This window comes from Prenolepis imparis, unplaced genomic scaffold (genome assembly GCF_030444845.1).
Source record: "Prenolepis imparis isolate NDT839.2.m4 unplaced genomic scaffold, iyPreImpa1.0 SCAF_28, whole genome shotgun sequence".
Taxonomy (NCBI): domain Eukaryota; kingdom Metazoa; phylum Arthropoda; class Insecta; order Hymenoptera; family Formicidae; genus Prenolepis; species Prenolepis imparis.
The window spans coordinates 361,045-373,502 of NW_028141186.1; the positions used below are offsets into that span (position 1 = coordinate 361,045).

General features: G+C 40.6%; 1 protein-coding gene across 1 annotated transcript; it reads left to right on the forward strand.

Annotated features, from left to right (window-relative positions):
• The first annotated feature begins 202 nt into the window (after positions 1-202).
• Positions 203-5,836, forward strand: LOC145946919 (uncharacterized). The gene is made up of 6 exons (XM_083056672.1): positions 203-227; positions 2,518-2,822; positions 3,098-3,313; positions 3,664-3,884; positions 5,287-5,457; positions 5,566-5,836. The coding sequence occupies exons 1-6, from the start codon at positions 203-205 to the stop codon at positions 5,834-5,836; spliced, it is 1,209 nt and encodes a 402-aa protein (XP_082912798.1).
• The last annotated feature ends 6,622 nt before the right edge of the window (positions 5,837-12,458 follow it).

A 12,458-nucleotide genomic window follows, 5' to 3' on the forward strand; every position in this document is an offset into this window, starting at 1 on the left:
CAAAAAAGGGAACGGCTTCGACCGCGTATTTTAAAGTGGCGAAAGGATTAGCGTTAGCCATGTTTATTGGTGGACCTCCGGATTCGCCGTTAGAATTATCGATATTAATTTTGAAAATCTGATTTTTTGAGTCAATAAATTCGACTTGGTCGGATTCGTCGGGTAATTCACTTATTTCGGTTAAATTAGAATCTCCTAAAAAATGTACGTGTCGAGGCGTAGATGCTGTGAATTTTGATTTAGATTCACGTGTGTTCTGTGTGGTGTTTCTAACGCGGTCTTGTAAAGTTCATCTATTTCGTCTTTGTCCGTTGTGCTTCTAGTCCCTTTACTCATTCCTATTCCCAAAGATCGCACATTTCAATCCCGGACGAGCCCCCAATTAAACGTATGTTACGTCCTGGCCTGCACGAAGGAAAGGCCGCTCGAAGGTCGTAACAGCGTTTTCCCGAAATCGGAGTGATTTCGGGTCGAACGGACTGTCTGGCCCTTTTGCAGGTCAACGACTGGATAGTCGCTTTTACCTGGCTTATTTCAGGGGTCCGTTCGTCGGTCCTTTTCGGTAAGGGAATTAAATCCCTTTTACGCGGGATAGGACCTTGTGCGATCTCGGGGGATATATGAAGGAACGCAGGGGTTTAAATAAGACTTTAAATTCGCGTAATGTAAATAATTATCATTTATTCAAAAAAAATAAAATCTTAATAATATTCGGAGAATTAGACATTTGAATTTGTGGACATGTATAAACAATTATATATGAGTGTGTGTGTAACGTTGATGTGCTATGAGGCGGTTGAGGATTCGCGTTGGCTTTTGATCGTCTCGTTTCAATCGGAGAGCGCGTTTCAATGCTCGACGAGGCAGCGATTTCCACTACTTATTAAGTTTAGTCGCGATTCCGGGGATTTATTCACTTCCGTGATCGTAGAAGAATGAAAGTACTCACTGTATATTATTTGGTGAGCGGGTTGGCAGCTATAGGTTGATCTTCAGGATCGATGGTTCCTTCGAGTGGTGTGGGCGAAGGTGTAGGTTGACTGGTAGCTGGTTGTTGAGCCCCGACGGTCACAAAATATATGTTTAATGCGAGGATCCAGAAGTGTGTAACTGCCACGACGTAGGCGGAATTAATAGAGAGCATTCTTGGAAGATTCGCTGCTTTTATACTATTCGTCTGCCCTTCCTATAGGGCAAAGGGCGTCTTCTTTTCTTGTGACTCATAGTCATACGTTCGGTGTTTAATCCCCTTTGCGCAACGTATTGCTTCCTTGTATGAAGAGTTCTTTCCTAATTCCGATCTTTGGTCTACTGATAGCGTGTGTCGATCGTGATATTTCAACATTACCTATGACTTATTGATCAAAGTGTAGGTTTCGTAATCTCACCGATCGAGTTGTTTCACAATCACTGTCTTTCTCCGTTTAATTCTTATAACTAATTTCGGTCTTATAATTAATATGTTCGCGGAACGCGAATCTGCGTAAATCGGGGAGGAGAAAAGAATCGTGCAGTCCACAGGACGTAACACTGCAATAAAATAAAGACTACTATCAGATGATACTTTACATACCCAAGATTTGTATCGGTCGTCTGTAAGCCAAGCTTCTGCAAAACTTCGCTTACGAGCTTTTCGGGGCTTCGTTAATTCAACACATATTTTTCGTTACTTTATACTATTTGTTAAAGCGAAATATATATACTGATCAAGAGCTAATTGCTCGAAAACGAGAGATGTTTATAGTAAAACGGTCTACAGCTGACTCGACGAATTTCGAAGACATAAATGTCAAAAACCTGTCGCTAGATTTTATTGTGTCAAACAGCTGATTGGAGAGCTGCTTGACAAGACGAGACGCGCGGTAAAACGATCAACACGCGCAAAAAAGGTAAACACGGCTCGTCGGGAAGCCGAATATAATGATTGAAATACATTTCCCAATATACAATATTTTAAATTTTTTGACGGAAGAAACCACCACCTTCTCACAGTTTCCGTTGAGCAACAATATGTACGTCGTACATTAGTACAAAATAAATAGGGAATAAAAAGAATAAAATCTTAAACAATATTTATAAATTAAAATATTATTTTATTACAATTATTTCTTTAAAGATAAAAAATCTTTTTTAATAGAAAGGTGTATATATTGGCCAAGAGTGGATTTTTATATATAAAATATACTTATAATTATTATTAATTAATAATTATTTTTAATTAAAATTTTAAATATAAGTTACTTAATTTATGTTTAAAATATATTAATTTTATTAATATTATTTTATAATATTAAATATATTTTTTATATTTTATATTTTCTTTTTGCATATTGGGTTGCATCGCCTACTCGCTATCGCCAGTATTCCGGATTCGCTCGAAATTCGTAGCTCTATTCTATCAAAAGAAAATAAAGGACAAAAGATATATACCTGTCCTCTTCTACAAATGTTCGAAGGACAAGGGTTCTCATCTTTTCGGTGCGCTCTGCGCTGCCGACCTACCTCCTCCACTGCAAGATGACTGTCGCGAAGTGGCTGTCGCGCGTGAAATCTTGCATCACTGGTCCGTCGACGGTTTCGTGGCGTCTGTAAACGCGGCCCTGAGGAAAAACGAGGAGGCTCCTAAGCTGGACAGCGCAGCCTCCCGTCTAGAGAGTTACGACGTCGTGGAATCTAAAGGTCTCGATGAGGAGGTGGAGAAACTGATCAAACTGTACAGCAATCTCGACATTACCACGACGCCGATGCCCGGGTGTCCGAAGGGCAGCCTGAGAACTCTCCTTCGAGAGGGGGATTTGAAACTCAGAGACGCCACCAGCAAAGTATGCGACAATGTTATTTATTGTTAGTCAGATCAAAATTACTTTTATATGAATAAAATAAAACTATATTCAGAAATATAAGTATATGAGATTAAAAGAGAATATCCATGATTGTCAATAATAAGCGAAATAATTGAAAATAATTCTGTTGTAATTTGACTTATTTTATGAAGTAGTTTCTATAGCTAATTTTTTTCTATATCTTAAAGATAGCAATTATTTAATTCTCACTGTGTTGAAATAAGAAATTACGGTCTATTAATTATCCTTTACAGATGGAAGTGCACGTACTATTATTGACCGACATGCTATTGATTTGCAAATCTACAACGAAAAAAATGTTTAAGATCATTAGGCAACCGTATGTTGTCGACCGCATACGAATACACGAGGTCAAAGAACCGTCCAGTATAGGATTGGTTTATCTTAACGAGTACGGGACAGTTTCGGCCGCTTTAATCCTGAGCGCCGGTGACCCGAAACTAGCCAAGGTGACTCGACAAACATCACGAATTACGACAAAGTTCGCGGAATGTTGATTCACTGTTCCGTTCGATTTAGATTCGTTTGTAGTGTACCTTCATTAACGACGGTCTTCACTAATGTCGCTTAACTAGATATAATTATAGTTGAAATTAAATTTTTATCTTTCTTTGTAACTAACAACATGTATATACATAATGCAATTTTTTAATAATCTAGAGAAGATTGAATTAATTAAATTTAAAGTTAAAATTGGTCGATGTCGGTGAAACCGCAAACCTTCATGATTTTAGCTAATGCGGTTTCTAGTTTACGAGCGGAAGTTGTTTTAAACTAACAGTACCACATGCTTTTTCAGTCGTGGATGGAATCCTTGAGACACGCTCAGCAACAATTCGTATTGATGAAAGCACCGTCGCTCGGTGCCGAGCCAGTAATGAATCTGGCACCAGTTAGCAGGCAACCGAGTACTTTGGGCGACGGCGATTTCGAAACGGAAGAGTGCGAGGGGACCTTTCCAAGAACTCCGCGTGGCAGTAGCAGAGCCTCACATGTTAGCAGTCTCGCTCATAGTCATAGGTACGAGGTGTGTTCAAAAAGTATCGCGAATTTTGAATTTTCGCGGGTTACGTATATTCGAATTTTTTTGTGGCGTTATGTTGGTACTCATGTCTCTCACTTATGCCGACAAGCTCGGCCATTTTGAATGTTCACTTAATTGTTGACAGCTGCTTTGCTTGCACGTGTTTTGGATCGTCTTCGATTTTTACCTATTCAAAAAAATGGATCAAAGAACCTGTATCAAATTTTGTGTGAAAAACGAAATTAAGTGCGCGGATGCATTCCGAATGTTGACTGTGGCATACGGAGAAGCTACCTTGGACCGAAGCAACGTTTATCGGTGGTACAAAATGTTCTCAGAAGGCCGAGAAGATGTGAACGACGAAGAGCATGCCGGACGCCCGAGCACTTCAACAACAGACGAAAAAATTAATGAAGTGGAGAAAATGGTATTGGCCAATCGTCGAATCACCGTTAGAGAAGTTGCTGAGGACCTAGACATATCGATTGGCTCGTGCCATTCGATTTTTATCAATGATTTGGGCATGAGACGGGTCGCCGCGAAATTCGTACCAAAATTGCTCAATTGCGACCAAAAACAGCATCGCATGAACATTGCTAATGAGATGTTGGACTCTGTCCGCGACGACCCAAATTTGCTCCAGAGGGTCATAACTGGTGGCGAATCGTGGGTTTATGGTTATGACGTGGAAACCAAAGCTCAATCATCTCAATGGAAGCTGCCGCACGAACCAAGACCGAAAAAAGCGCGCCAAGTTCGGTCGAATGTGAAAGTTTTGCTTACAGTTTTCTTCGATTGCAGGGGCGTGGTGCATCATGAGTTCTTGTCACAGGGTAGAACGGTCAATAAGGAATATTACCTGCAAGTTATGCGCAATTTGCGCGAAGCAATCCGCCAGAAACGCCCGGATTTGTGGAAGAACAAAAATTGGCTTTTGCACCACGATAACGCCCCTGCTCACACATCGTTGCTTGTGCGCGACTTTTTGGCCAAAAACAACACACTAATGATGCCGCAGCCACCGTATTCCCCAGATCTGGCCCCCTGTGACTTTTTCTTGTTCCCTAAACTGAAGAGGCCCATGAAAGGACGACGTTACGCTACGCTTGACGAGATAAAGACGGCATCGAAGGAGGAGCTGAACAAGATAAAAAAAAATGATTTTTTGAAGTGCTTCGAAGATTGGAAAAACCGTTGGCACAAGTGTATAATATCTCATGGGGATTACTTTGAAGGGGACAAAATAGATATTCATGAATAAATAAATAATTTTTGAAAAAACACAAAATTCGCGATACTTTTTGAACACACCTCGTATGTTTCGAAAAGTAAAAAAAAAGAAATCTCGAAGTCTTGTTGTATTTAAAATGCCTATAAAATGCGTTCCATCATTTCTAGCGGTAGTATGGAGATGGAAGGCGCGTCTCAGGGAAGTAGCAGCTTTCTACCCAGTTATAATCCGAGCAGAAACGTGGAGACGAACGAACAACCGCGAGCGTCGAGTTCGTTGTCGTCGGAGGAAGGTGGCGAATCGAGTTCCGGGCATAATCACAGATCCATGCACATAAGGTGAGCGCGATGTTGAAACGTCAACAAACTTTCGCGATTTCACATTGATGAATCGCAAAGTAAATGGACTGTAATAACATCTCTATTAAAACTCATTGTCCGAATCAGGCGTTCGTTATTGAGTAAATCACCGACGCCGAACACGCTGAGTGTCCAAGTATCGTATTCGAGTCTGGGTCAATCGCTACCCAATCTAACACTGGCTACCTCACCGCAAACTTCTACCGTGTCGCCGACTCCACCGAACTCATTGCTCATCGTGCCGCAGATGACAAAGAGCAAAGACACCCTGCTCTCACCAGGACACCGAGGTAGCAATTACCGACGCGGATCTCTGTGCCTGCGTTTGTCACACTTTTCCGGGACCGAATTTCAATAAAAGACGCACTAACGTAGTCTTGCACACTCTCTAACTCTGCACGCTGATTAGATCATAGTAACATGTAAATTACTATATCACGAGTACTTCTTATTTAGAGCTTCTCTATTTCAAAACCACATGTCTTAATGCCATTTGCTTATTTGTATATTTGTGTTGTATCTTTTTTTACATTTATTTTACACAATTATTTTGCGATAATCAATTGCTTATGTTGTGTCTTGTAATATCCTTCATCTACAAATTCTATGTTAATCTCGGTATTAAGATTTTTTTTTGCGCTGAAGATGGCCCTAAGAAGGATCCGAAACGTCCGCGAATATTTTATTAAGATAATTTGGATCTAAATAAACGATGTGCGTTTGAATGCTTATATAATACATTTAATTTTTTAAAAAATTGCGCCCTATTAACAGCGCCTAGGCTCATATTGCCATTTACTCAGTTTAATGTTTATTTTATAACTTTTGTCAAAAATATAATTTTTATCTTGTTTTTTTATTTTCGGGATTGAAAGATTAGAAAAGATTGGCTACTTTAATCAAAATTCTTCATTAATAATTAAGTGTATAAATTGATAAATAATAATATATAGACATTTTCATTCATCTGTTGCACATGTTTGTTTACATATTTATAAATTGTATTTTAAGAAAACATAATCATATAGGAATGTACATTTTCCAAGAAGTGAAGAAGATAATACGTTATCATGCGATTGTAGCATGTATCGTGAAATTATTCGTTACGTGTTACATAATGATTTGTCATGCTGTGCATCAGATCTATAAAATTGAAAGATACGACAAAGTAATGTAGGATCGGAATTATTTTAAATTATAATATCGCGTGAATAATTTATCTTAGATATTGCGAATCGATAATAAAAGTACTTGTCTCGACCGTTATATTTACTCGAGACAAACTCGGCATTATAATATGGACGCAAACAAAAACAGTGTAAGTCGACTCGGATTGTTTCGTGAGACAGCCAAGTAAAAACAATATCTCCGATTACCTTGACGAGGTCGTAAGACAAAGCAATAACCGAAAAGTCAAGAATTATCTAGAAGTCTAAGCGAAAGAAATAAATACAGCCGATTAACTGTCGGAAGGAACAGTCCTCGCTCGAATTTAATACCGTTGACATTGCCAAATTATATTGTATCTTGAGCCAAATATATTCTATCTTATTTTTCACTGAGGGATTTAGAACAATTTCTTTACTGCCGTTCATCTGCGCTTACAGTAATTAAAACGCCATTTCGATATTGAATAATGAGTATTATTTGTGAGCATTAGCTTGATTTGTGTGAGTTTTAAAATAAACGTGCAAAATATGATTTTAATTGATAAGAAAATCAAATTTCATTTAATCTTTCTTGCGGATAATTCTATACAAAATTAAAAAAATGCAAATTATTCCGAGAAATGAATTATAGATGAGTCGTCGTAACGGATTGCAACTTGATACCTATGCCAACGCAAACATGAAATTAAATTCATCAATTCAAAAGTCATTTGTGAACTTGTGCAAGTCATTGTATATTGCGATAAAAAGGTCCAATTTAAAAAGCCATTTCGTTAACGTAATTTGCAAGGTATTTCGTCTCCTATTATAACCCTATTACACAGTTGGAAAATTTGTGTTTTCTTGTTAAAAACGGACCCCGTTAAAACTTTTGTGTTAAATATTTAACACATTCATGTGTTAATTTAACATATTGCTGTTATGTTAATTGGACTCAAATGTTAAATTATTAAAACAACTAAAAAAAAGTGTAAAAATAACACAATGTATATCTATTTTTAATTTTACACAATAAATATGTTCCGTATTATTAGTGACAAGATTTATCTGTTAAAATTTACAGAAAAAAATGTTAATTTTACTTTATAATATAAGTGGGGGTGATAAAATGTAAAATTAACAATTTTTTTAGTTAATTTTTACATTAAAACTATGTTAATTTTACACAAAATTTATTTTAAGTTTATTTGAAGTTTGCATTTATTTTATGCTAAAATATTAACACAATATTCGGACTTCCGTTTCCGGTTGCGTGATAGAAGGTTGGAGTGCTGTCAGAGAGTGTGTTTTGAGTGGTTATTAGAGGTAGGAGGAGGAGAAGAGGTGAGAGAGAGTGAGTCAGTGAGAATCTGGAGTGAGTGCAAGCCGGGGGATTGCAGGCGAGTTGGTAGAGAAGGGAAAAGAGCGGTGAGAAGAGAGTAAAGTGGTGCAGGTGGAGTGAGTCAGCAATTAGGGAGATAGGTGAGAACAGGTGTAGAGAGATCGGAGCAGGTGTAGTAGGTATAGGGAAAGAGAAAAAGGTAGGTGGCGCGAGAAAAGTCACTAGACATAGAGTAAGAGAAGTATAGAAGGGAAATGGATGAGGTGCAAAGAATAAAGAATGTTGAGAAGAGGGAGAGAAGGGCTAGCACGGGGACGCCGGAAGAGGTTTTAAAAAGGAAAAGGGATGAATTAGAGGATATGGGATTGAGAAAAGAGATGGAGGAGAAAGGGACATACAGTGGTTATTTAGGAAAAGTAAAAAGGTGATAAGATCGCCAGAGACAGGAAGGAGAGAGGAGGCAGGAGGGATGGGGGAGAACATAAGAGAGATGGGGAGGGAATGGAAGGAGGAAATAATCAGAGAGATGAGAGAGATAAGAAGAGAAATTAAAGAGGAGATTAAGGAGGGAATAAGAGGACAGGAAGAAATAAGAGAGGAGATAAGGGAAAGGGACGTAATGTTCTTGTTAGAAACATGGGTAGATGAAAAAGGGTGGGAGAAGATAAGAGGGAGGTTACCTGTGGGATTTAAGTGGGAGGTGCAATATGCGAGGAAGAAAAATAGGAAAGGAAGGGCAATGGGGGGAATAGTAGTAGGGGTAAGAAAAGGGTTAGGAATAGAAGAAAAGGGTGGGCGGAGAAGGAAGGAATGATGGAGGTGATGATAAGGAAAAAGGGGGAGAGATGGAGATTGGTGGATGTGAACGTAAATGGGGATTTAGAAGAGAAATTAGGAGAGATGAGGGAGTGGACGGAGGAGGAGGGAGGTGGGATTAGAACGATAATAGGGGAGGATTTTAATGCTAGAACAGGAGAATTGGGGGGAAGGGTAAGGATAGGGGGGGGAGAAGAGGAGGGAAAGGAAAGAAGGTCGAAGGATGCAAAGGTGAATGGGGAAGGGAAATTGTTAGTGAGAAGATTAGAGGAGATAGGGTGGGCAATTGTGAATGGAGGGGTAGCAGGAGATGAGGAGGGGAGCTGGACGTACATGGGGCCGAATGGGAGATCAGTCATTGATTATGTGATTGTGAAGGAGGAGGTGAGGGAGGAAATTATGAGGGTAGAGATAGGAGATAGGATTGACTCGGACCACATGCCGGTAGTGGTAAGGAAAGAGGTGGAACTGGTCGGGAGAGGGGAAGAAGGAATTCAGGGAGAGGTTAGGAGTGATAGGGGAGAGGCAGGGAGATGAACAAGAAGAGAGAGGGGTAGAGGTGGAGTGGGGGAGGATGGAAAGAAAAATACAGGAAGTGCTAAGTAAGGGAAATGGGGGGGAAAGTAGGGAGGAGAGAAGAAAAAGGGGAGGGTGGTTTGATGAGGAGTGCAGAAAAGATAAGGGGGAGGTGGCAAAGGAGTTGAAAAGATAGAAGAGAAAAGGGGGGGAGGGAAAGGAATTAGAGAGGAAAAGAATAAGAGAAGAAAGAAGGAGTACAAGGGATTATGTAGGAAGAAGAAAGAGGAGGAGAATGAAGAATGGACTAGGAGGGCAGTGGAAGCGAGGACGGAGGGACAGGTATGGGAGGTAATTAGGAAAGAGAGGAGAAGGGGGAAAGGAGGGGGGAGAAGGGATTGAGATGGAAGAATGGAACAGTTATTTTAGGGATTTATTAGGGGAGGTGGAGTCAAGAGTGGTGTTGGGAGGAAGCAGGAGGATAAGGGAGAAGGTGGAAGATCAGGAAGATCAGATAGAGAGGGGAGAAATTAGGAGGGCGATAGGAAGGATAAAAGATGGGAAGGCGGTGGGAGTGGATGGAATACCAGGAGAAGTGTGGAAATATGGCGGAGAGGGGCTAGAAGGGTGTGGGAATTATGTAATAGGATATGGAAGGGGGAAGGGTGGATTAGAGAATGGTGTGAGGGATTGAATACTGGAAGAGAGGGGAGAAAAGTTCTGGACAGGGAGGGGAGTGAGGCAGGGGTGTCCTCTGAGTCCGCTGCTGTTTAATATGATGATGGCGGACTTGGAGGAGGAGATGAGGAAAGGGAGATGGGGAGGAGTGAGGTTGGGAGAGGATGGAAAGATTAGGTAGATATTTGGAGGGGAAGGGATTGAAGTTGAATGAGAGCAAGTCGAAGGTGATGAGGTGCAGGAAGGGGGGAGGGAGGCTGAAGAAAGCTAGTTGGTATTGGAAGAGAAAGAAGTTGGAGGAGGTAAAGGAGTACAAGTATTTAGGCTATATGTAGTACAAAGGAATGGGGGGCAGGATGGACAGGTGCGGGAGAGGATGAGGAGGGGGGCAGCAGTATTGGGGCAAGTATGGGGGATAGGAAAGAGGAGATTTGGGGGTAATTGGGGGAGGAGAGTATGGCTTTTCGATGCGGTAGTGTGGACGTGTGGAGGAAGCGAGAGGGGGAAGGCGGTGAGGGGAGAGGGGGAGAGGGAGAGAGTGAGAGAGAGAAAGTGGAGGAGGGAAGGCGGAAGTAGCCGGAAGCGGAGGTCCAACATTAGAGTAAGCTAGTAATAAGATTGCGTAAGATAGGAGGGGGAGGGTGAGAGTGTGTGTGGAGGGGTAGTTAGAGCGTAAAGAGAGAGATGAAAGAGAGGTAAATGGTGCGAAGAGATAGGGCGAGAGTAAGGCGGAGTGGCGTGGCGTTTTGTTTTTTGTATATTGTATAGGCTAAGTCATAGGTTAAGGATAGATTATAAGTGGAAGTAAAGTTTGTGTAAAGGTTTGGGACCGCTCCTTAAGTGAAAAAGCGCCTTGCAATCCTCAAGTGGGGCAGCAATAAACGTTTCTAATCTAATCTAATCTATTAACACAATATTCGTGTCACCATTTAACATATCCGTATTATGTTAAATTAACACAAAAATTTCTGTGGACCGTTGATATTGGGACAGGTGATATTTGTTAAATTTAACACAAATTTTTCAACTGTGTACTTTTCATCTAGATTAATTTTATTTTGTATCAAAATTTTTTGAAATTAATTTATTTATACCTGTCGTCATTCATATATGTATATAAGTTGCATGAGATAAAAAATACTTTATTGCGATATACGCGGATTATTATTTAGAGTTAAATATTCATCAATCATGGAGAGAGTATAATCTCTCGAGAAAAATTAAAATCATTTCAAAAAACAATTGTCTTAATATACAATTCGAAACAGCGGCGATAAGTTTGAATCTCCAAATCCGCCTTTATATGTTCCGGAAGCTTGTCCCACACGCAGTGAACGTAATTGCCGCACATTCGCAATAAAACTGTTTTCGACACAAATTGTAGCTGTTCGGCGCTCAAATTACAAATATCGTAAGGACTTGATAGCAAGACAAACATTTTTTCGTTACTGAGCAATTCGCGGTTCCGCGCAGCTATAAATAGGCAGACGTTCGATCCAATCAGGAGTGTGAACATGAATTTCGTGCGACAACCTTTCGCGATGTGCGTGACGAATTACGACGCCAGATTACGATCGATGGGGGACAACGCGGAGATGCGTAGACACGGTACGATACTGCCGACTACTATACGCGCGATCGTTTGCGGCCCCTCGAATTGCGGTAAAACTAACGTGTTGATTAGTTTGATAGAAAGCCCGCACGGCGTCCGCTTTGAAAACGTGTACGTGTACTCAAAATCGCTGCAACAGCTAAAATATCGGTATCTGGAGAATTTGTTGACGTCGATCGATGAAATCGGCTATTTTACATTCTCCAATAACAGTGACGTCATTCCACCGAGCGAAGCAGGTCCAAACTCGATTTTCGTTTTCGATGACGTGGCGTGTGACAAACAAAATACGATAAGAGAGTACTTTTCAATGGGACGCCACTCGAACGTCGACTGCTTCTATCTCTGTCAGACATACGCAAGAATACCGAAACATCTTATACGCGACAACGCAAACCTGCTAATCTTGTTTAAACAGGACGGTACCAACTTGAAACATGTGTACAACGATCACGTGAATACCGACATGTCATATGAGGATTTCAGTGAATTATGTCGTACTTGTTGGCAGCAAAAGTATGGATTTCTAGTGATAGATAAGGATAGCTCGCTTACGAACGGCCGATACAGAAACGGATTTAACGTGTTCGCGATACCGCAAAACAATTAGTCGTTGCCGATGTTCTGTCGAGAGAGGTGAAACACGAGCGTTCGACACTCTACCGACATGGTTGAGAACGATAATATTCGCGAACGTGAAAAGATAGCGAAGGAGATTGCGAAAACGAGTGAAGCAATCCGCAAGAAACATCGCGCTTTGAAGACCGGTAAGATCGATGACGATATCGCGATCAAGACCCATTTTAGACCTATTATTGAGCCGCTACAAAAGATTGTCGACAACTCGATCGCGGTGAATAACGAGCCG